The 26,575-nt window shown below is 40.9% G+C and overlaps 1 protein-coding gene across 1 annotated transcript in view; it reads left to right on the top strand.

The window, feature by feature from the left end:
• Positions 1–26,575, top strand: part of Ocrl (Oculocerebrorenal syndrome of Lowe) — a 529,958-nt gene that overhangs the window by 393,823 nt on the left and 109,560 nt on the right. The window contains exon 20 of the mRNA XM_090369405.1: positions 6,193–6,317. Coding sequence (XP_090225531.1) covers positions 6,193–6,317 — 125 coding nt within the window. The remainder of the gene's footprint in view (positions 1–6,192; positions 6,318–26,575) is intronic.

Below are 26,575 nucleotides of genomic sequence, written 5' to 3'. Positions count from 1 at the left end.
AATGAACAATCTGTGCTAGGTCATTAGTAATTGCAAAAGCCTCAGCATCTCGACCTGCTGGGTCAGTGTGACTAGAAAACGGAAGCCAGCTGGAGTTGTGAACATTAAAATCACCAAGGAAAATTACCTCACCATTAGGAAAGTTGGGCCGGAGAAAGTCAAGTTGCAAAGAGAGGAAGTCAAAGAGCTCCAAGTGATTAGTGGAGTTGGAAGAACAGTAGAGACAACAGATGAATTTTTACACAATGAGGTAGAGAGATTTTAAGCCAGAGAAGATCAAAGAGAGGAGATTCCAAATTGCCAAGTCTCTGACAGGGAATATCAGAACGGACATATGCACAAGTACCACCTTTGAGGCGAAAGGAATCATACAGCGAATAATTTGGGCATTTGAGATGAGCAGTAGTTGAATCAACCGATAACTGAAATTCTGTCAAAAAAAGTACATGGGGTTTGGCAGACGGCAAGTGGAAATGGACAACGTTGAGATTAGAATTGCGACCACGTATATTTGTGAAATGAATTAGGAAGTGCTTGGGAGGTTTAGATCTTTTCGCAGATAAGCTTGCTCTATTAGTTTGACAATTCGTGGTGTATTCAATAGTAAGGAAAAGTGGGTGGGACATGCCGTATGAAGTAATGAAATTTTTGGATATGGCGTACACATGGTAAGAATATACCCAGATCCTTGACATAACATGGCCTCGACAATGCTCCCCGCATACACACTACTCAGACTCCCTCCAGTCACTATCTGGCAGAGTAGAGGTAGCAAGATTATACACTAGCTGATCCGGAAGCCTCCTAGAGAGTTACCAATAGGTTCGGTCCGGCGTACTAACTAGCGGCTGGCCTGCGAACACCATTTTAGAGCTGTACCCTCGAAATATAAGGAATATTGGATCTCACCACGACGTTCATCATAACCTCAAACGTCATCAATCATACTGCATGATGGAAGAGATAGGGAAGGGTTGAGGGGAACTTAGCTCTAGAGACTAAACATGCATTACACCACTTCAAGCCTCCAATAAGCAAAGTGGTGGTATTTCACCAGTTGATGAGAGTCATGAGTATACTGCAATAGGATCTAGAAAATTTAGGCAGATGGGCTGAGAAGTGGCAACTGAAGTTTAACATTGAAAAATGCAAAGTACTGCATATGGATAGAAGTAACCCCAGAGAAATGTACCAACTGTGTGGTATTACACTTAAGGAGGTAGAAAATGAAAAAAAATCCTGGGAGTAATTGTGCAGTCAGATGAAGTTTTCTGAGCAATGCAGACAGGCTGCCAGGGCAGGTCATTGGGTGCTGTCAATGATATACAGGAATTTTGTTAGCAAGGAAAAGGAGGTAATTGTCCCTCTGTATAAGGCAATGGTCAGGCCACGCCTTGAGTACTGCGTGCAGGTCTGGAGGCTTCATTTTTCGAAGGATGTAGATTTGCTTGAATGTGTACAGAGAAAGGCAAAAAGATTGGTGAGCGTAATGAAGGGATCCTCTTACCAAGAGAGGCTTAAATTCTGCAAATTGCAGCAGCTGGAGACTAGGTACCTGCGAGGTGACCTGATTGGTGTGTATAAGGCCTTGAATGGGTTGAGCATGCTGAATTCTTATGAGTTTCTTCCACTTATTCAGATTATGAACCTAAGGTGGCATAAATTTAAATTGAGGAAGGACAGATGTAGAATAAATGTGCAGAAATTTGCCTTTAGCAAGTGGGTGGTTAATTGCTGGAACAAACTACCATCTGTCATTGTGGATGTTGATAGGTTAAATGAATTTAAAGAAGAACTGGACAAATATTTAGAGGGGATTGTTTTGTAATTTTTTTTTTTTTTTTTTTTTTTTGGCTGATGCTGCATAAACTCATATGCTTGCTTTTTTGCATCACGTGCCATTACTACTACTAATGCTATCAGCATTGTAAATAAATTTGATGTATTTGAAGTACCAATTAAGTCAGCAAATGCAGACAATATATGGACAGTGGAGACCTGGTGTCATTCACACTTAAGTGATGCTGAATTTGGGGAGTACAATGTACACAGACAGGATAGGAGGGGTGGAAGGGTTATGAGTATATCACACCAGATTGGTGTGATATATTGGGAAAACAATAAAAATATAATAATAGCACCTGGGAAAACAAAAATGAGGGTAGGGATGTGTTATAGACTTAATGACTGTGATGAGTATACCAAACAGCTATACAGAGAAATAGAGTAGGCCATTAAATCAGAATGTCTGATAATGGGGGATTGATCACTCACACTCACTGGCAAAACATTTGTGGATTTCTTGGATGACTGTTTTCCAGAGAAGCATGTTAGAGAGGCAACAAGAGGAAGCAATACTCTTGATTTGGTTATCAGTAGTGATTCTAAATCCATTAAGAATCTGCCGATAAAAGAGCCATTGGGTGGCAGTGATCACAGTGTATTAATGTGGAATTTAATTAAAGACATAACTACTGAAAAGGGCGAAGGGATAGTCTTTTGCTTTCATAAGGGTGATTACAGTGTCTTAGACAGTTTTTAAATTTTATGCAGTGGGATCAACTGACGATGATACTAACTACAAATTCTAAATGGCAAGCATTCGGGGAAGTAATCAAAGGCACTACTAGGCTGCTTTTCATACTATCGAAGAAATACTATTCAGGGCTTAGACCTAAATAGATCTCAGGTGAACTATTGAGACACATGGCAGAAAAGGAAAGTGCATTGAACATATATAAATTATCAGGTGATACAGAAACCTAAACCTATGGTAGATATAAATTAGTCTGTAATCAAGTCACAAAGGAGGTTAGGCAAGCTAAGACAGATTAGAAATCTCTGGTGAAGAATGAAAGAAAAAAAGCAATGACTTCCATGCATGTATTAAAGGTAGAAGGAAGGGGTTGAATCACATTGGACCAGTTGATAGGTTAACTATTGATGAACCTGCTCGGGTTGCCGACAAATTGAATAGATATTTTGCATCTATTTTTGCACATGAGGAATTCTTTACTGGAGATGATGTCAGAAGTTTATCAGTCTCCAGTGGGGAGCTAAATGACTTTGTGATAATGGAAAGGAAAGTGGAAGGGAAATTGTTGAAGCTGAACATAAAAAAAAAGCACCTGGGGTAGATGGAATCTATCCAAACATATTAAAGGAAGCAGCAAAGGAGTTGAGCAAACCCCTAGCCATAATTATGAGAACATCCTTTGATGCAGAGAAGGTCTCTATGGACTGGAGATGTGCGAATGTATCCCCAATTTGTAAATGTGGATCAAAAGGTGACATGAATGATTACAGACCTGTTACTTTAGCATCTGTTCCAAGGAAAATAATGGAGTTGCTGGTTAAAGAAGTATTGCAGGACCATCTGGAGAGGAATGCAATTATACTGCAATGATGTCATATGCAGTCACAGCATGGATTTATTAAGTGACAGGTTGGTTTAATGGTTTTAATGGGAATTTATTGGCACAAGGGCAACTAAGGCCAAATTGTGCCTTTAAGAGGCAGTCTTGTCTAACCAATATGATAGGTTACTGTGATGGACCATACAACTGGATGCAAAAGAATAATTTTGATGTCATATACTTGGATTTCAAGAAGCCTTTTGATACTGTTGTACATAAAAGGCTGCTGTTTAAACTTGAGCAATGTCTAGGAAAAATTGGATCATTGGGCTGAGAAATGGCAGTTCAAGTTTAACATTGACAAATGCAAGGTACTGCATATGGGTTGCAGTAATTCCAAGAGTAACTTATCAACTGTGTGGTACTACACTCAGGGTAGTGGAAAATGAAAAAGACCTGTGGGGGGGGGGGTTATTTTGCAGTCAGGTATTAACTTTTTTGAGTAGTGCAGACATGCTGCCAGAATAGCTTATTGGATTTTGTCTCTGATAAACAGAATTTTTCTAGCAGGGATAAGAAGGTGATATTCCATTGTATAAGGCAGTGGTCAGGCTACATCTACAGTACTGCATACAGGTCTAGAGGCCTCATTTTAGGAAGGATGTAGAGCTGGTGGAACAACGAGATTGGCGAGGGGAAAGAAGTAGGGTTTCTTTTACCAAGAAAGGCTTCAGTTCTGCAAATTTCAGCATCTGGAGACTGTGCACTCATGAGGTGATCTGATTGGGGTGTTTATGGCTTTCAATGGTTTGAGAAAACTCAGTGTTGATGGGCTTCCTCCTCTTACTCAGATTATGCACTTCAGCTGATATAAATTCAAATTGAGGTAGGATGGTTGCAGGATAGATGTGTGGAGGTTTTCCTTCAACCAGCAGGTGGTTGATTGTTGGAGCAGGCTTCCACCTGTTATTGTCGAAATGGATTGTTTGAATAAATTCAAGGAAGAACTGATGCTATATAAGCTTGCTTTCTTGCATCATTTGTCACTACTACTAATAATTTTTAACACTTTTTTCATTTTTTAGTTAGATGAATCAGAATAAATTACATGAACCTAAGCAGTACTGGTAGCTTCTTCCATATTTTCTTTTCTTGCAAACCAGAAAAGAATTCAGGTTAATCAGGTTACGTGATAATTGCTAAATATGAATATATTTTTTTATGAAAACACTAAACATGAATGGTATACGAACCTATAGTACTTAGTATACCATATGTAGTACTAAATATGATGAATATACAGGTAAACCTCTGTATATGTGGTTAATCGTGCAAGTGTACTGTATATCTCAAAATCGCATATATTGAATTGAAAAACCAATGGGAAAAATTCTAATTCATCCATGACGTTTAAGGCGCCTCCATAGCCAGGTGGGAAGCAGCAGCAGTGCATAGCACACGCTTCTTGATTAGACCGGGGTTCGAGCCCGTCACCACCAAATACGGAGGATGCGGAAAGGTCGGGGAATGACCACCGCATATCCCGGAGCAATGTGGCCTTAGTTGCTAATGCTCCTAAAAACCAAAATAACAACAACATCCATGATGTTTTAGAATATTCATCAGAAGACTTAATTTAGGCCTTTAAAATACATTTTAACTATGTATATAGAGAGAAATATAAAGAATAATGAAAAGCAAGTAAGCTAAAAAATGTTTATTAAAGAAATAAGTGAAAAATGGATATGCTACTTTCTAGAAAAATATATTTCAAGCGTCGTTTGAATAGTTGTAGCCTTCTTTTTCTCTTCATAAAATTTATGATAGCAGCTAATTCCATTTTCTAGTGTTCGACAAACTAGCGTGCTTCTTTTCACGTTTGGATTTGTGTGTGTTTGAATTTGTTGTTTAACAGTTTCCAAATTTTGAAACATCTGCTCGAGTTCCTTTAATGAAATTTCCTTAGAGATACACTCCTCTCCTTCAGTCGCAATTTCTTCTTTCTTGTCGTACATACACTGTTGCTCCAATTCTATAAGATCCGTGTCAGTGAGTGACTGTGAATGCAAATCTAGGCCTTCTCTGACATTAGAGGAATCAACATCTTCAATGCCGAGATGCTTTCCAATGACACTAATTTCTTCAATAACAGCGTCAACTCAATTTTGGAAGCCACAAAAGTCATTTGCATAGTAAGGCAGAAGATATTTCCACACAGCCCTTATTGTACTAGCCGTAAATTCTTGCCATGACTTACATTTTTGATAGCTTGCCTAATGTTAAAATTCTTCCAAAATTCAATTAATGAAATTGCGCCTTCCCCCATCATAGCTTGCACTACTTGGGCAAAGGTTCTTCATAGATAATAGGCACTACTTGGGCAAAGGTTCTTCATAGGCTTTGAAAGTTGAAATTATGCCCTGGTCCATTGGCTGTAGCAAAGACGTAGTGTTCGGATGTAAAAATACTACTTTTACATTTTCACCAGATCATTCAGTGCAGTAGGATGACCAGGGGCATTGTCAAGAGCTAAGAGGCTTGAAATGTAAGATTATTTTGCTTGCAATAGTTTTCAACTGCTAGACAAAAATAACTCTTAAACCAGTCTTCAAACAATGCTTTTGTGACCCATGACTTTTTATTTTTCCCGCCAAATTCGGCTGCACTATTCAAAATTTTAGGGGACATATATGTATAGAGGGATGGTATAAATGTTGCTGACCGTATTAACTGAAACTAGCATTGATTGAAAACGCATATATCGAGGTTTACCTGTATTGTAATATTAATATAAATTAATTACTTTGAATGATTATTACCTTGTTTCTTTTAACAGGTGAGAAGTGTGATGTGGAATTAGAAGTGTATGTCGATAAGAAAACAGCATCTAAGCTAAATACTGCCTTAGATACTATATATGATATATTAGTTTTACATCTGGATGGAGGAAAAGATATTTTTATATCCTTAAAAATATATTTATTTATATATTTTTGGACTTTGTGTTATCGGCATGTACAGTTTTCATTTAAAGTTTAAATATGAATCTAAGTCCTGACACAGTTATTTTTCATAAATGTTATCATGTTTCCATCTCAATTACTCTCCCCCTTTTGAACTTTTTTCATGGAAAATTACCATGTACTGAGAACAGTGTAACATTTGAGATAAACAAGGTACTAATTGGGTTAGTTTAATTTCACTGGTTAGTTAATTTCTGTGAAATGAAACTGTGATGTGTATTTTCATTAAATACTAGACGTTGTCTCCAATTTGAAAACAAATAGAGCACACTAGTAAAATATGTCAGTATCTTGCCATTTGTGGGAAGGTTACACAAATGAGACATCTCTGAATGACATCTGTGAACAATGAGTTCTCCGACTCAAAGGTATTTTCTATGTCAACCTCAGGTTCATTAGCTAAGGTGAATTTTTTATGCCTTGTGATCTAATAACACCAAATAATTCAAAGTCAATTAAGGTTTACGGCAAGAGACTTTAGTTTCAGTAAGACATAAATACATTTAAAGAGTTCTGACTCAAAATTGTGTTCAATAATTTTAACAAGATAATCCATCAACTCACATAATGCTGTTCTGTATTGAAATAGAAAGAAATGCGTTTTGGAATCATTTAAGAATGTACACGTCGCTTGTTGAGACAACTCTAATGTGATATATGTTTTTAATTTTTCTTTACAGAATTCATAGTGGCTATATCTGTTTTAAGTATTTTCAGTATATGAGATAAAAATGTGCATTGAAAGTTTATTAAAAGCAAAAATACAGGCATTCCCCACTTAGCGTACGTCGACCTAGGGGACGTACAAGCACTGCCGTATGCCGATGACCTTTCCCTGGTGCTAGCCGCAGACTCAAGAGCCCAAATGGAAATTTGGGCTCTTGCAAACACAGCGCTAACCAAACTCCGAGAATGGACGGAAAGGCACCGTCTCACAATCTCACCCACCAAAACTCAATCCATCCTACTGAAGGGTTACCTAACCCCAAACAGACCACCACAGATTAGAATACAAGACAGAACTATCAAGCTAGTTACTGAACTGAAATACTTGGGAGTTATCCTGGATAGGAACCGGTCATTCACTCCACACCTAAAGTATGTGCAGAATAAGATAAAAAATTATGCAGCCATGCTCGCCAGAGTTACACGCCGAGACTGGGGGCTGAAAAGGCGTACTCTGGCGACCCTCTATAAAGCAGCAATCATCCCGGCAATCACATATGCCTCTGGCGCATGGTACCACAAGGCCTCAACCGTGGTAAATCGCCGACGGCTTGAAATTATACATAGACCGATCTTATTGACCCTCACCCGTGCATGCAAAACAGTGTCGACCCACGCACTGCAAGTGATTACAGGGGCTCTGCCCCTCGACCTCAAGGCTACCCAAACAGGCATGCTGCAGCAGCTTGGACGGGGAAAGGTTACAACATATCTGGACCATACAACAGATCCGACAAGCAATTGGAAAGCCGAGAAGAACAAGCTTCAAATCTACCTCCGATCAATCTGGCAACAGCGCTGGACAGACTCTGATAAGGGAGAAGTCACGCGAAAGTTCCTTCCAAATCTGGAGCAAGTGTACCCTATATTTACGACATGGTTTTGCCCCGGACTGCATGTCACCTACCTCCTTACAGGACACGGAGCAATCCGTCACAAGCTTCATCTCCTTGGAATCGCAAACAGTCCTGCATGTGCCTGTGGCTCCCCCGACCTGGGATCACCAGATGCATGAGTGTGAACTGTATGATGATCTACGTGCCCAGCTGATCACACAAGTGCGCTTCAACCCTAAAGACCAGGAGCACCACCTGCTGGAGGATGGGACAACCTACAAAGCCTTAACTGAATTTGCTCAGAGCCTATACACTAGACGACTAACCCTTCCACTGCCTCCAAATCACGAACAACAAGGACAAATGTAGTACTCCACGCACTCCAAATCTGAAAGCTCCATGATCAAGTGGAAACTTTTATAATTCCATCCATACCAGATTACTGGGGTAGGACCATTAAATATCCCAACTCATCACCAACTATAACCAAACGGAACACGTGTCACAGGAGGAGTATGGGGGGAGAACCTCCCAATTCTACCCCAGTGGATAACGCTGGACATCATGGCAGAACTGAAACTCACCTCAACCATACTCACTTCCTTTACTCTGCAAATTGACTCACCGACGGGACATGGCTCCCAAGGGCAACCTCCAAACAAAAGAGCAAGCACAGCCTCCGTGCACAATATACGACCCGGACTTGCATTCTGGTTGACAGATCCATTCTCCCAAACAACAACAGAATCCACCCTAATGGACAATAAATCCTACTCTTCCAAATATCCATGGACAGGACATGGGTCCCTTGAGCGACTACTCAACAAATGCTGCATTAACTGCACTGAATTGACAGACTTATTGAACCTACATCTCCAGCATCAAATGGACCAGGATTTGCTTCTTGAATACTCAATCTTGACCTACAGACGGAGTATACACCAAAAGCGGTGAGCCGCCCTCTACGCATTATCCTATGGATGCTAAAATCTGATTTAACTGGACGGGTCCCATTTCCAAAGAGCGACCTCCAAATAGGCGACCAAACTTGGCTCACACAGACATCAGAGAAGAGGAGTTAAATCCTAAAAGCGGCTCAATCCTACTAGTCTATACCAAATGCCACATGAACAAATCGCAGTCTCTGCATGCATGCCGTATTGGCGACCTGAGCCAGCTCCCTTGCCTGGCTCAACTATTCAACCCCACCCCAGCGGGTGGGGGAGGTGACGGTTCCACTGTATCCCCCCCACATGCCACCCCCATTCTTACTCTCTGGTGGGGCATGGGCTTGCCCCACTGTAAACCTGGAGCTGTTTTCTCTATTGGCTCCATGTCTCTGCCTTTTCCCCCCCAGTCTTCAATCTACTCCCCCACTCTACCTGCACGCAGTGCCCCACACAATCTAGAATCACCTTCGCCCACTACTTTCGGCCTCTCATTCGTAGCGCCTCCCTGCCACGCAAGCGCATAGAGGGTGTGTATATGTGTATATATGTTTGTGTGTGTGGCATGTATATGTATATATATATATACACCTGTGTGTATTATATATGTATGTATTTATGTATATATATATGTATATTTTTTTTTTTTTTTTTTTTTAATTAATTAATTAATTAATTTTTTTTTTTAAGGTCCTAGCCACTGAAATCTCAGGAAATTAGGTGGCAGACCTGCCAGAGTAAATCTTAGTCGACCGGTGTTTCCTGGTCTGCCTCCACTGGGCTAAAGTGGGGCAACGTTGGGCCTCAGTAGGGGTCCAGCGGCTAAATGACCAGATGAACAACGGTACATGACACTACACATGTACAATATCCATACACTTTTGAATCTCTGGCATTTCCAATAAACTGGCACACCCATCACAATGCAAGCAATGCGGAGATGGGGGAAACCCCTGGTGCCGCTTGACACCAAACACACTTTACACTTTACACTTATTAGCGTGCTTTCCAGCATGCACGTGTGTGTAACACTCCCTAAATTATGACCTGGTTTACTAGTTTAAAGTTAGTGCCAAACTCTGGATTTGTGTTGGATCAAAGCCATTAAGGAACTGAAACACTTTGGTGAGTTTTGTTTGAACTTTCTTTGGGTAGAAGCGAGATTCTTTTTGTGTTCTTTATCCAACGCTAATGACAATGGGTCTGCCATTAAAAGTGCCATTGTCTTAGAATTGGAGAGAGTGACCAAGTGACAACATACGGTCACCACGCCTGAATCACACTTATAGACTGAGGATTAGTCCACCCCCCCCCCCGTGTTCTACTACAGCATAGGATTGTGCTCCCTCAACTCTCTGACCTTGTAAACAATATAGTGAAGTAAATGGCTTCGAGTTCTCCCCCCCCACCAATAGTCATTACATGGGCGAGTTGCAACTTTTCTTCTGTTGCTCCCACACTTAAAAAACTATAATTTCTGCGATCGGCATCACCCCAGCTTGGCCAAACTGCACCATTTCAGTACTCCTGTCTCTATAGGAGCATTTTCACATCCTACAAATTTACCAAATTTACTTCTCCAAATTTACTCGCACTCGCTAAATCAGATAACTCGATAATCCGAAATATATATGAAATGGAAGCAGAAGACACAGAAATAATGAGCAACAACAATCAAACCCAATCAGATACCTTACTGACAACCCAAGACACGGATCAAGGCATAGATATTAATGAGAGGGCAGAAAACCCAGAAGAATCAAAACAAAGGACAATGGGCAAAAGAATAAAACCAAAACTTATATCAGCTAAATCAGACCGAGAAACAAGAAGCACCAGCAAGGCCAAGGGTGCCCAGGAACCTAGCAAAGGAGCAGAAGAGCAAAAACAAGGGGAGAAAGGGTCCCCCTTGACACCCACCCTCCTGCAGGGAACAGTACTCGATCAAATGCTGGTACTCGGAGTGGCACTAGAAACCATAATGAGAGACAGCAGTAGAATTTTCTCTGAGATTAGAGCTAAAATTGTTCTACAATGGACAAAGCTCGAGAGTTCTACTGCAAACCAATGTAGAACATCAGAAAGCTATTACAGCTCTTGAAATATACAACATTGATGGAGGCATTCAAATGCAACAGCATGCCCCATCCTATGCCAATGAGGTACACACTGCCAGAGGTAGAAAATATGACAATTCTAGACTCAGAAAAAGGAAAACGCTATTACAAACACCAAACCTAGTAATCCTATGTCCCACGGAGGATGAAAACAATGCCAGTGAACAAATTAAGCAAAAGGTAATAAAAGACAATATGAAGAGAAATTTTGAAAACACAAGGATTAAGTCAATAAGAAAAACCAGACACCCGAGGATATTAATAGAAATTGCAAGTAATGAAGAAGCCAAACAGATCTTAATAAATACCAAAATAACAACGCTTGGGTTAAGGGCAGAAATCCCGAAGAAAAAGGGTCCTTCCATAGCCATGTTTGACGTTGACAGCTGAACAGCTAGTACAAGAGATCTACAAAAAGAATCTAAAACATGAGATCCCAGACTAAGAGGCCAAAAATCTTATAATACTAAAATTTAAAACAAAAGCAAGAAATGGAATTGACAGCAACTGGACAGTAGAGCTGGCCCCAGTTGCCTGGAAAGTGATCAATGCACAATCAAGAATCTTCATTGAGTGGAGCTGTCTGCACTACAGTAAGCACATGGCCATTCCAAAGTGCTTTCACTGCTGTAAGTTTTTCACCTGTAAGCAGGTGTATGCATGACACACACCTGCTCCCAGAAGGAACTGACCTGCGGCCACTGCTCCAAAAAACGGCACAAGTTTAGAAACTGCCCAAATAAAGCTAGCGAACCTGCCTGCACCAACTATAAAAGCCTTAAGTTAGAGCATGCACGCACTCCTTAAGAGACCCGAAATGTATAACATACATCAGAACCAAGGGGTTATACCAATCCAGGATTGATTATGTTTAAAGGTTTGTTTAGGTGTTGAAGGTTTGTTTAGGGTTTGCTCCCTAAACAAACCTTTAACACTGGGATTCCAAATACAACAGCTTAATTCGCAACGTGCTCGAGCAGTGGTAGAGCAGATCAAAAAGAAGGCAGATGAGGAAAACACTGACCTCATAATTGTACAGGAACCATACACCCACCAAAAACAGGTGAAAGGATACTCCATACCCTACAAAATTGTGCACTGCACAGAGGATACACCTTGGGCGTCAATAATTGTAAGGAATACAGATATAACTGTATTCCTTACAACTATAGACCTGCCATAGAAATTGACTTTGCCACAGCATACTTAGAGAACATACAATCAGTCTTAGCCAGACACAAGATAATTTTTGGGGCAGATGTGAACTGCAGATAACCACTGTGGCATAGCCTCACACCCCTGACCGCAGAGGAATGGCTAATGGACAGAATCTGGAAGACTTCCTAACAAACTCGATATTCACTGTTATTAACCAACCCTTCTGTCTCCCAACATTTTGCAACACACTTTGGGAGGCAACCACAGATGTCAGTATGGTAACAAGAAATATAGAGAACTATTATCAGACTGGACAGTCCAGGGTGATTGGTCAACCTCTGATCATAGGGAAATTACATACTCCATAAAAAGAAACCTACAAAGAACACCAATAATAAGGCAGATGCAGAGTAGATTCAACGTTCAAAAAGCTAACTGGGACATATTTAAAGAGAATCTTCATAACCAGGAGCAACTCTACATGGAAATGCACAGACGTCTAATCTGGCTCCTGAGGTGGAAAACCCAAAAACACTGCAAAGAGAAGTTTGTTTTGTTTGTTATTTGGTTTTTAGCAGCATTAGCAACTAAAGCCATATTGCTCCGGGATATGCGGTGGTCATTCCCTGACCTTTCCACATTCTCCGTATTTGGTGGTGACTAGGACTTAAAAACTGGTTTTATAAACCGGTTAAATCCGGTTTTCATATTGAGTTGTTGAAACCGAGCTTCTAAAACTGGATTCGAATATTTTTTTAGTTAGCCCTCGAATATAGTTTTTTGTTGCGCACATTTTCTTTCGTTTGTCTGGATCGTTCAACTGCTTTATGTTTTAAACAGTGACAATGGCAACCAAAATGCCACAAGGCACAATGACCACAACATGGAAAGACTCAGTAACAAATATTCTTGCAACAATCATTCAGGAACTGCCAACAGAGATGACATTGGAGCAGACAGAAATATGCCAAACAAATGTGCAATATGCAAACACCCAAAGAGAACCACCATTCACCCTGGAAGAGATACAAGAGGCAACGAGCAGAACAAAAAACAAGCGATGTCCAGATTTAGATCTAATCGAACCAGAAATGATTAAAAAGACAGCAGAATATGTTCCCCAACTCCTTCTGCGACTCTATAATTGCTGCTTGGCACACGGCCACTTCCCAACTCAGTGGAAAACAGCTATACTAAAATTGATACCAAAAAGCCTAACAAAACCACTGGAGTTACCAACATCATATAGACTGATAGGTCTGCTATCGATAGTTAGCAAGATTTACGAAAGGCTATTGCACAAGAGAATCAAACACTACTACACAGAAGCAAATCTCAGCACTCCAAAACAATACGGCTTTATTATTATTATTAGCCATATGGTGAAAGGAAGCCTGAAGCTTATGCTGCACCAGCCAAAAAAAAAAAAAAAAAAAAACCCTACGTTACCCTGAGAGAGAGTCAGGAATAAAAAGGAATCACCAAGACAAAGAAGAATGATGATATTCAGCTCAGGACACTGGTATGCTAAGCCCATACTCACCATATGTGAGCCCCCGGGGTAAACAGGGTTCTTCAAACACAGATACGATTCTGGATCTTCTCAACAAAGCCACACAATGCACCAGCAAGTATTTTCTAGTGATTGCAGTGGACTTTGCTGGGGTGTTCAACACCCTATGGTGGCCGAGCATCCTGCCAAGGCTCTGCTGTTTCTTTGCCTCAAAATCTTTGACTGCCTAAATTCCTATCTCATTAACAGGGAAGTGCAGATCGTCATGCCTTATGCTAGCCTCACCTGTCTTGTCTGCAGGGGCTGCCCCCAGGGATTGGTCCTGGTACTGTTCCTGTGGAACATTGTTTTAGATGACTTTCTCTGCAAGGACCTGGGCGATGTGGAGGCACAGGCATTTGCTGATGATTTCATCTTATCCACAGCAGCAGACTCAAGAGCAAACCTGGAAAAGCAATCAAACAAAGCACTCCAAACTCTTTAGGGGGTAGAGTGTAAAGTGTGTTTAGTGTCAAACAGCACCAGAGGTTTACTCCCATCTCCATATTGCTTTCATTGTGGGTGTACCAGTTCACTGGGAAGGCGAGATTTAAAAGTGCGTGGATCTTGTAAGTATAGTGTTGTATATGATGCCTCCGTGGGCAAGAGCGGCAGTGCATAGCGCACACTTCTCGATTAGACCGGGGTTCGAGCCAATGACCACCGCATATCCCGGGAGCAATATAGCCTTAGTTGCCAATGCTCCTAAAAACTAAATAACAACAACAGTGTTGTGTATCATTGTTCCTCTGGCTATTTAGCTGTTGGACCCCTGCTGAGACCCAACATTGCCCGCACTCAGCCCCATTGAGGCAGACCAGGTAGTTAAGTTATTATTTACTTAACTAGTAAATTATTATTAGCAAGAATTTTGTAGTGATTGCAGTGGACTTTGCTGTGGCGTTCAATACCCTATGGTGGTCGAGCATCCTGCCAAGGCTCTGCTGTTTCTTTGCCTCAAAATCTTTGACTGCCTAAATTCCTATCTCATGAACAGGGAAGTGCAGATCCTCACACCTTATGCTAGCCTCACCTGTCTTGTCTGCATTAGCTGCCCCCAGGGATTGGTCCTGGGACTGTTCCTGTGGAACATTGTTTTAGATGACTTTCTCTGCAAGGACCTGGGCGATGTGGAGGCACAGGCATTTGCTGATGATTTGATTTTATCCACAGCAGCAGACTCAAGAGCAAACCTGGAAAAGCAAGCAAACAAAGCACTCCAAACCCTTTAGGGAGTAGAGTGTTGTTGTTTATTTGGTTTTTAGGAGCATTAGCAACTAAGGCCATATTGCTCCGGGGATATGTGGTGGTCATTCCCTGACCTTTCCGCATCTTCCGTATTTGACGATCACGGGCTCGAACCCCGGTCTAATCAAGAAGCGTGTGCTACGCACTGCTGCTCCTGCCCACCTGGCTACGGAGGTGCGGGGTACAGTGTAAAGTGTGTTTAGTGTCAAACAGCACCAGGGGTTTCCTCCCATCTCCATATTGCTTTCATTGTGGGTGTACCAGTTCACTGGGAAGGCCAGAGATTTAAAAGTGTGTGGATCTTGTAAGTATAGTGTTGTGTATGGCACCTCCGTAGCCAGGTAGGCTGGAGTGGCACTGCATAGCGCACACTTCTTGATTAGACCGGGGTTCGAGCCCATGACCACCAAATACGGAGGATGCGGAAAGGTCAGGGAAAGACCACCGCATAAAAGCCGAATAACAACAACAGTGTTGTGTATCATTGTTCCTCTGGCTATTTAGCCGTTGGATCCCTGCTGAGACCCAACATTGTCCGCACTCAGCCCCATGGAGGTAGACCAGGTAGTTAAATTATTATTTACTTTGGCAGGTCCTGCCACCTAGTTTCCTGAGATTTCAGTGGCTAGGACCTTAAAAAAAATAATAATAAAAAAAAATTAAATTAAATTAAAAAAAAGGGGAAAACACTAGAATTTGATAGCCAAAAGTCGCTGTGCGAGGTTCAGTTTTGATGTGTGGGGCGTACTCTGGTGTATAGGTAGAGTGGGAGAGGGAGACTGAAGACTGGGGGAAAAGACAGAAGAAGGTGACCAAGAGAAGATGACTCCAGTGGTCAGTGGGGCCTGTCCAGGCCCAACCAGAGGCAGGGAGGGGAAGAGATGGAGAATAGTCTCCCCCCACCCTGGGAGGAGGGTATAAAGTAAATCAAGACAGGGAGCTCGATTTAGATCGGCAATAAGGCGCTTTGCAGCAGAACTGCACCGTCAAGTCCGGTGGTGACTGTCTACCCTCCGCACAGGTCCAATCAGGCAGTTGCCATTCATGAGACTCAGGTCCCGTTCGTGCTGTCTTAAGTAAAGTCCTTGCAAGTGGTAGTCAGCTCCAGTGTTTGTTGCGTTTTCATCACTCTTGTCCAGGAAGTGGAGTTTATTGGCCGGGTCTGTTGGTCATTCAGTTAGTCACATTTCATGATGACTTGTCAGGGAAGTGGAGTTCACTCCGGGCTTTGTTGTTTTCTGTGATCAGTCACCTCCAATTTTGAATCACATCCAGGGATGGGTATGTCTTAATATGGTTTGCTCTGATTTTTGTGAGAGCATCATCCTATCCTACTGTGGTCAGATGCCTCCGTCTAGGCAACAAGCCATTGTTGCTTGTGTTTGTTGCACTGTAGTTTTCATAGTAGCGGGTTTCTGTCTATTCAGGTAGGTCAGTCTTCTTGTGAAGAGACTGGGCATATTTGGAGAATGCGTTGTAGGTGATGTCATTCTCTAGGATGTAGTGCTCTCTGTCTTTAGAGATAGTAGTTGGTGTAGTGATGGTTGTGTTAAGTGCCTATGGAATTGTAATTGTGCTCTTTTTTTTTTTTTATGTGTAAGCATGGTTTAAAGAGTAGTTACATTTATAAAATATATGACATGGATAAAGATAACTTCGGTGAGTCATGGGATAAAATTTTATTGCAGGTATTCAAGCGACACACAAGATATCAATGTTTGGAAATTTTGTCTTCGAACTCTAATAGCAACACACATAGACCATAGCCTCATAGGCTTAACATATAAGATTTTCCCTTGTGAAAATTCCCATGAACTTCACATTGTCCCTTTGAGATAACATTATGCAAAATGGAGACGTGTTATCTTATTGCATTGGAAATTTACTTGCTCTGGGGTAGCTCTCTTTAGGGAGAAGCCATTAAATATATGTCATTATATACTGTGCATATATCAGTCTTTATTACTTAGATTTCACATTTACATTTCAGAAAAGTCCCATAGGTTAACATGGGGCTAGTTTTGGGCTACTTTTAAAGAAACTTAAAGTGGCGATAACTCTCTTAATTTTGAAGTTTGGAGGAAAAGAATCTCCTTGAAATTACTCATTTTGTAAATAATTTTGTGGTGTCCCCTGTTGCGTTACTGGCTGAGACCCGTAAACCAACCTTGTTGAATTCTTCAACTCTTATGAAGATTTCATCCCAAGTGGAGTAAAGTGTCTGTATAGACATATATTATTAAACTGTTGAAATTTAATCAATCGGTTATTGTTGTCTAAATTGCTTGTCTAATTAACATAATGTCAGAAGAAGATTGAGTTATCACTTGGTCTCAGGAATTTGAAGCATACTCATCGTCTGCTTCTGTTCATTTTGCAACAAAACAGGCATCTCCTAACAAAAATCTTTTCAGACACCAGTAAGGCATAAAGGTAAAAGGAAATCAAAGACCTCTAAAACTGTTATAAAAGGGGAAAAAGACAAAACTAAACTTGATAAAACAAAATTGGATAAAAATAAGACTTTCAATGACGAAGAAGATAAGAATCACCAGTCTCTCATTAAAGAAGTTCAAGCTAGCACAGCCGAGAACGGTGAGGGTTATGGAGTTCTTGATTCCCCAAGTGCTACAGGGGATAAAATAGTTAATGTTTGTAGTAGGGAAGACCAAGGGATTTCTTTTATAGATGGTTTGAACCTCGGAGGATCATTACATGCCTCGGAGGTGTATGTGACATGGGCTAAGATAAGAAGGGCTTTAGGAGAAATAATGTCTAAAAAGTCAAGTGAAATAACAAAACCAGAGTCTAATAGAATTTATGGTCGCTGGGCTGACGTGGAGGCGGTGACCACAGTTTTGGTTGTGGACAATGAGTGCCTCAAGGTACGAGCCAGGAATCTGGAGGAGAGTGCTTCTCAGGTAAAACAAATGTTAGATTGCCAGATTGAACTTCATAAGTAGTCATAAGATCTCAAGTTAGTTGAGCCTGTTGTCATCCAGAATAAACCAAGATCCAAAAGGGCTGACAGTGCAAGTCGAGATAGATCCTTATCAGTTCATAGAGTTGTGCCTGATCCTCAGAATCTGATTATTTTTAGGCCTACTGAGGAGTCTTCCTTGAGTTTGTGTCAGGATATAAAGCAAAAGGCGACTCAAGTCATTAAGCGTGACCACAAGGAGATGAAAGTTAAAGGAATTTTCTCCTTAGAAATAGGGGGATTGTTGTGAAGACCACAAATTCGGTGGGTGCTAATAGGATCTATTCTGCATCTGCTTTGAAAGAGATAGATCTTATAATGGAGAAACCTTAGTTATCTGATCCAACAGTGTTAATATATGGTGTCCCTCGTGAATATGCTAAGGAGGAAATACTTGATGATCTCTTCATTAAAAACTTAAAAGACTATGGTTTCTTGCAGGATGAAGTTAAAGATGAGGTAACTTTCAGATTTAATTCTGGATTGGGTGCAAAGATGGTTAATTGGGTGGTTGGGTTTAGTCCTCGTATGATGAGGTATATTTTGGATAGCAATAGAATCTATCTAGGATTTACATCACACAGGTTCCGTAGGTAGGTACGATTGTAAGCAAGTGTTTCCATTGTTTGGGGTATGGCCACTCAGAACAATTTTGTTCACATAAGACAGTTCCTTGTGGACACTGTGCACAGGGTGGTCATGTCTACAGAGATTGTTCCCATAAAGAAGACTTTCCAAAATGTATCAACTGCAAGAAATGTAGTAGAGATTACAATCATTCTGTAAGGGATGCCAAGTGTCCAGAATACTTAAAAGCAGAACATCTTACGGACAGCAGAACCAAATATGAGTGATAATGGTTCAAATTCAGCAACAAAGTTGGCTGATAAGGATCCAATTTTAGGTAATATTATATATGAGGGGATAAAAGTTCTTCAGATAAATGGTCAGTGCTGCAGAGTGGCAATGGATGAGATTGGAATAATGGCATTTGAAAATAATTTTGATATTATTTGCATACAGGAACCCTTTCATTCTTTGCAGGTAGGGCCCACGAAGTTATGGGTTTTCCCACCTCGGGAAGAATTATTCATTTGCTTGACAAACTTCCAGAAAGTGCCATAGTTGTTTTAAATAATGATCTGGCTGTTACTAACATTACAGGTCTGTGCACGGACACTGTGACTTGTTTAATGATTTTTACACCTTTTATAAGTTTTTACATTGCGTCTGTTTACTGTCTGCCAACTGAAGACTTACAATTGACTCTCCATCATATGGACAATATATGTACTAATTTCGCTTCTAAAAATCTTATAATAACAGTGGATCTAAATGCCAAATCCAACTTCTCGCACACCTGTTTTATCGACCCTAGTGGATTAGCTCCCGAGGATTTAATTGTATCCTACAACTTAAATGTGCAAAACTTGCCTGACATGCTGTTCACATTCTCTAATGAGAATGGTGAATCAAACATAGTTGTCCTCTTACCACGGTTAAAATAGATGAAATTTTAACTGACTGGGATGTTATTCCAAGCCTTGTGAATAGCGACCACCATGCTATTGTATTTGGTTTGAAGCCTCAACAGCAATATAATGAGACACAGCCACAAGATCTTAGACATTTCTCAATGACTACCATTAAATGAAATAAATCCAAAGATTACCTTCTCACCATTTTCTCTGCAGATGTTGTAGACAGTTTAAACGTTATGACGGCAATGGAATTTACAAATTTCGTCCAGACCACCAATGGAATACTCAGCCAAAAGGAAGCAGACCAAAAGAACTTCTGTTCCTTGGTGGTCTTCAGACTTAAGTAACCTGCAAAAGCAAGTTCAACAGGCTAGAAAAGAATTCCAGTGACATAGACACCTTTCTGCCGAGGATGTTCAGACTTACATGGAAGCTTACAGTACCCTAAGGAAAAACTTTCAAAAGGCAATTGGCCAATTCAAAAGAAAGGTGTTGGAAAAATTTCATAACAGATATCAGAAATAAAGACCCATTGGGCTTGGTTTACCAGATATCAAGGGAAAAAATGGCTTGTGGAGATGTTTATAACACAGTTAAAGTAGATGGTCAAGAGACTCAAGACTGGATGTCTGCGGTGGATTCCATAGTTAACCTATTCCCCAAAGATATATTGGATCTAGATTCACCTGAACATATGCAGATACGCCATGATAATGAAAAGGATGAAGGACCATCGGACATTGAACCCTTTACACTCCTGGATTTGGGCTCTGCAGTGGCAAAGCTCAATGGTAAGAAACGCTTCGGTATTGACCTGATTGAGAATACAGTCATAGTTAAATTTTTTGAAATTTTTCCACATATTCTTTTAAATTTGATGAATAAGTGTTTACTAGAAGGAATATTTCCACTTCAATGGAAAATAGCTCTACTAAAGATACTGCACAATCTTGAGAAATTAATATCAGATCCATGGGCCTACAGAACTATTTTGTTTTAACTAACCTGATGAAATTGTTTGAGCAAATGTTAGCCCCAAGAATCCAAAAAAATGCTAGAAGATCATGAGTTATGTTCAGAAGCACAATACGGCTTCAAGAAAGGACGGTCAACTGATAACATGCTATAAATCTTCTGACCAACTATGTGTCCAACTCACCTGTTAAATACGTACTCGCTGCGTTTGTGGACTTTCAGGATGCGTTTGACACTTTAGGTGGAAAAGTGCCCTCAGGAGCTCGAGATCCGCAGAGTGTGATGTGTATATCTCTAGTGTTATGTGATCGTACTTTAGCGACAGACATATTAAGGTGGTGGCAAAACAGCTTACATGTACTGGGCTCAGGTTTCAAGGCGATGCCCCCAAGAATCAATGTTGGAACTCTACTCTGGAATGCTGTGCTGGATCAGTGGTTAATGAGGGAACACAGTGGTATCAGTAACATAGCCTATATGGATGACTTGGTAACTGTTGCTGATGGAAGCACAAGGAGAATAACTGAAGAGAAAATACAGCCTATCTTGGATGATTTGATGGTATGGGCTACAGTAAACAAACAGAAAATATTCCCCAGTAAAACCAGTTTTATGACTTTTAAGAACCATTTTAGCCACAATAGACTGCCCAGAATCTGACTAATAATACCAAAATCCCATATGTATCCCAAACTAAGTATTTGGGTATCACCTTAGATGATAAACTCAGCTTTCTGCCTCATGTGTCAAAACTCATGAATAAAATCCGGTTTTTCACAGCCTCGGTTTTCAGTGTCTCCAGGAAAGAGTGGTGATTATCAAAAAAAACCTTGAACCTTTACTATAAAACCATATTTTTGCCTATTATATCATGTGTAATATAATAGGCAATCAATAATATTCCAAGAACTGTTTCAAACAATGCACTCCAAATACTTGGTGTTATGATTCCTGTAGATTTATATATTGCTTTCTGGGGTTTGATTTACTACCTAAAAAAGGGAAGTCTAAGACATTGCTTGGAATTACGACTGACCCAGCCAGCGACTTTGAAAGGGAGAAGAAAAGGCTTTGGAAGGAATTTACTGTTGTCTTTCAAAAAAGATGGGACGAGAGCAAATTTGGGCTTGTAACAAGAAAGTATATTGCACAAGTGGAATTCTCAACAATCCCTGGAGTTATTTCGTGGTTTAGACCTTCTATGACAACTTTTTTATCTGCTAACACGGCATGGGGTCCCTCCGGGCTAAGTTATTTGAGCGTGGTCTGGAGCCTGATCCATACTGCACATGTGGGGAATATGAAATGGGGATTCATGTACTTCTGAACTGTCCATTGTACTCTCAACTAGAGCGTACAATGTACATAATTTACTGCTCTGCAAACCTTCTCAAGAACAGTTTTCATATTGAGGACTCAGCTTCTCCTGGGATTGACTTCACAAAAGACAAAAGGTTTATGTGTAAACAGAAGATTTATGTGGATTGTTATTGTGTTGATTTATGTTAATTAATGTTGCATTGATTTATGTCAATTGTTATTGACAAGATTTATGTCAGTTGTTATTGTAAAGATTGGTTTCTGTGAAACATTTAGTAGCTATCTCATTGTGCTTGTCTGAAGGTTTGAAAGTTCTAGCAGACGGACTAGACAGTGTTGTTAATTGTCCATTGTATGTAATTTAATTATATATTGTTTTCCTGGTTCTCAGGAATTCAGAGACTCTGAGCATATTTAAAACAAGTGTTGTATATATCTGTTTAATATAATAATTACTGTTTCTCAGTGGTAGTGAGGATAATTTGTGGAAGTTCTCCACTAGTAATTCACTTGTCAGCACCCACTGGTATTGCACTGCATCCAGTGGGTGCCTGACTTATGCATTCGGTGCAAACAGATAACGTAAACCCGAGCCTAGAGAGGGACAGCAGCCGCCTTGTATTGGCGGTGGTATAATACCTCACACTTGTTTTTAGATTAGCTTTGTAGAGGTTCTACACCAAAATAGATGAACTAGGTGGAGATGGGCTTTTGCCTAGGAGTTACCCTTGATTCTGGGATACGTGTACGCAATGCGCCAGAAGGTCAAATATAAATGTTAATGTATGTAAAATTGTATATATATCTCCTTGTAAGTATTGTATATATATGTAATAATTGTGTGTACAAATAAATGGAAAATGGAATGGAAATGTCTTCAGGGATAAACTTTGGCTCGGTGATGAATAGACCCTGGAGGTCTTCATGGATTTGGCAGTCATACATCAGACGGTTCCAGGTCTCCTGTGAACCACATGTGCAAAATGGATTGTTGGCTATTCCCAGTGTTGTTAGCTTGCTGAGTATGGCACTGTGTACTGTTAATAAGTAATAGAGTCCCTGGGAGAATCATGAAGGTGATTTTGGATACATTGTTTGTATGTCTGGAATGAATTTGCAAGTTATCTCCCCTTTTGTGGACTCCATCCAATGTTGTTGCCATGCAGATTGGAGGTAGTTTTGCAGTCATTTCTTTTCTGCAGATCGATTTCCAGCGGGGGTCCTTGATGTGGTCCCGGTATGTCGTGCTCTTTCCTTGTCCAAGCTGGTACAGCATGCCTGTGCGTATCACCTCCAGGTCAAGAGGCAAGGCCCCCGTGATCACCCTCAGGGCATGGGTGGAGACTGTGTTGCAAGCCCCGATCATGGTAAGAAGAACTCTTCGGTGAATAGTATTGAGTTTCCTGCTATTTGCCACTTTTGTCACCTTGTTAAACCACACCTGAGGCATATGTAGCTGGCATATGTTTTGTAGAGCAGGGCGAGAGTGCACCTCTTTAGGTCCCAGTCCCAGCAGACGATTCTTGCCACCATTGCTGCATATTTCTTAATCTTTGTTTGGATGTAGTAGAAAAGATAGTTTACTGTTGAGAATGATTCCCAGGTGCTTTAGTTCTGTTGAGTTTACTGATGTTTATTTCCCAGGTGCTTTAGTTCCAAGACCAGTTTTATGGTTTTGTTGTTAGTTTTAATTTGTGCAGCCTTGTGGGTGTTGGGTATCCTTTGAGGAGAATGGATTGAGTCTTGGCTGGAGAGATTTGCAAGGGGTGCTTTCTGGTCCATTCCTGAAGGATAGATAGGGTTCCATTTGAGCCCTTGAGTCAGCTTCCAAGATCAGGGTTAGGTCATCTGTAAAAGCCAGTGCCTGAATGCCCCCAAGGTCCATGGAGAGGAATTCATCCAATATATAGTTCCAAAGGAGCAGACCGAGCACCGAGTCTGCAAGCATTCTCTGTAGTTCTGTCTTTCAACTCTAGAGTAAGATGCATGAATCATCCCTCTTCTCTCTGTGAGATAACTCTGCAGGCAGTTGTACAGGTTCATAAGACATCCTCGCAATTATTTATTTTTATAATTTTTATTTTATTTATTTTGGTCCTAGCCACTGAAATCCCAGGAAAGTAGGTGGCAGGACCTGCCAGAGTACTGATTCACTCACTGGTAACACCCAGCTGCTGTCCTTGTGGCTGGTATTGGTAATGTTGGCCCCACTATGGGCCTGGCAGCTAACAGGCCAGATGAACAACTGGCACAACATACTACACAGTACATATCCCACACACTTTTAAAACTCTGGCTCGACCGATACAGAGAACATAAACGGAGATGGGAGAAATCCCAGGAACAGTATTTGGTATATAGACCCTCAATATACCAAATACCAAATTAGCATTCTTAAGGCTTAACTGGCTTAGAGAAGCATAGATACCCCACAACTTTTTCTCCTGCATCCAAGCTACCTCAGTGAAAGGTCTGTTTGTGGTGACTCATACTCCAGGGTTGATAGGAAATCTATAGGGCTCTCCATAGGGCTCGGTTCTCAGGCCGATGCTATGGAGCATGGTCCTGGACGAGTTCCTCAACCAGGACCTTGGATCATTGAAATCCCAAGCTTACACTGACAACTTGATTCTGTCCATGACTGCAGACTCAAGAGCTCAAGCATCAGCAAATTGGCACTCTGGCACCTTCTGGACTGGGCTGCCTGCCATAACCTGATGATCATGGCCAACAAAACCAGCAGCATCCTACTAAAAGGACACCTTAGCCCACCCAGACCACTGAAATCAAGATAAATGGAATCACCATCAAACTCCTGACTCAAATGAAACACCTGGGATTCATTCTGTACTCCGGACTTTCTTTACTTCCGTACCTCCAATATATCCAGACAATGAATAGAAATTACACAGCACTTGTCGCAAGAGTTACTTGCCGGGACTGGGGCCTAAACCGCCGCACCCTGGCCTTGTTTTATAAATCAGTCTTCTTACCAGCCATTTCTTATGCTGCAGGGGTCTGTTACCATCGTATAATCATTGTAACTAACCAACGGAAACTGGCAACCATTCAAAGGGCCATCCTATTCACTGTCACCAGAGCCTTCTGTATGGTGAGCACTCCTGCTCTCGGGGGCCTTGCTGGAGTCCTCCCCCTTGACCTAGATATTATCAGATGTGGTGTTCTGTACCACTTATTCAAAGGAGCCTCTACTATCACCATTGGCTTTTCTACCAATACAACTAATAACCACACAAAGCAAAGAAAAAATGCTTCCTAGCTCACCTGCAGCAGAGACAGATGGCAAACATCCACCAAAGGAACAATTACCAGGAAATTATCCCATTTGCCTTCCCAAAAAGCTCTGAGCTAGATTTCTTCAGGCCTGCATGTAACATACGTCCTCACAGGGCATGGGTTGATCCAAGAGAAACTAACATCCTTAGGTATTACTGACACCCCGTTCTGCCACTGTGGTCTCAACAAAACCTGGTAGCCTATTGTGTACGACTGCACAAAATATGAAGACCTGAGATCAATATTAATCACAAGAATCGTAAATCTCCCAAAAACGCTAGGAACAAATTCTAATTCAGGATCAAGACAACTGCAAACACTTCACCTCCTTTGCACAACAACTTTACAACAGGCACAGAAATCTAACTTAACTTTTTTTAGGTCCTGTTACTGATAGTTCTGGTCACTCGGTGACAGTACCTGCCAGAGTATATGTCCCTGCCTCTGTTGCCTAGCCTGCCTCCATGGGGTGATGGATAGGCAACAGGGGGTCCCACTAGGGGGCTTCACAGCTAAATAGCCAGAGGAACAACACTCCAACATATCATATTACACTGTGCAAACTCACACATAACACTTTTACATCTCTGGCCTTTACAGAGTCTGTATATCTTCACAGTGACATGAACACAGAGTTGGGAGAAGACTCCTGGTGCCACTAAACCCTCAGCATTTTAGCATTCTTAATTAGCGCCATGGAATCAGAATGGTAAGTGAATTCTCATTAAAGAGGGGAGATTGATTCTAGGAAATAATGTAAATAATTTTTAACTGGTTGGAATGACCAGTGTTTCGGGCTGATTATCCCAGGAGCTCACCATTCTTCTCTTTCTTGCTTTCTTGGTGATTCCCTTCTACTTCTCTCTCTCTCTCTCTCTCTCTCTCTCTCTCTCTCTCGGCGCCTCCGTAGCCAGGTGGGAAGGAGCAGCAGTGCGTAGCACACGCTTCTAGATTAGACCGGGGTTCGAGCCCGTCACCACCAAATACGAAGGACGCGGAAAGGCCAGGAATGACCACCGCATATTCACGGAGAAATATGGCCTTAGTTGCTAATGCTCCTAAAAACCAAATAACAAACAAACTCTCTCTCTCAGGGTTATATGGGTATTTTTTTTTTGTCTGGTGCAGCATAAGCCTCAGACTTCCTTGCACCATATAGCTAATAATAATAATAATGATTTTGACACCATATCACTTTATGACAATATTAAATGTAGCAGAACCATTAAATATTCTTAAACACAATATGTGTGTTTAAGAAAATGTAAGAAAACACTTTAAAATTATGGAACCTTATATGTGCATTGTACTTTCATTATTTACAATAATAGCTTACTGAAATCCAGTCTTTTTAGAATGGCCAATTTAGTTTTTAATGACAAGTTTTTCTGATAGATTTTTACTTTCTTTGTGTTATTGCCACTATTTAAATCGAAGTTGAAATTATACCTATGTAGTAAATTAAAATCAGTCACACAGACACAAAATGCACAAAAACAATACATAAAGTAGATTTGATTTTGGCAAACTGTAAAATGCAATGGTCACATGCATCATTC

The sequence above is a fragment of the Mastigoproctus giganteus genome, chromosome 3 (genome assembly GCF_048544385.1).
Source record: "Mastigoproctus giganteus isolate SK-2022 chromosome 3, ASM4854438v1, whole genome shotgun sequence".
Classification (NCBI taxonomy): Eukaryota; Metazoa; Arthropoda; class Arachnida; order Uropygi; family Thelyphonidae; genus Mastigoproctus; species Mastigoproctus giganteus.
The sequence above is the reverse complement of the archived record's forward strand: the minus strand, read 5'-3'. Positions and strand labels throughout refer to the sequence as shown.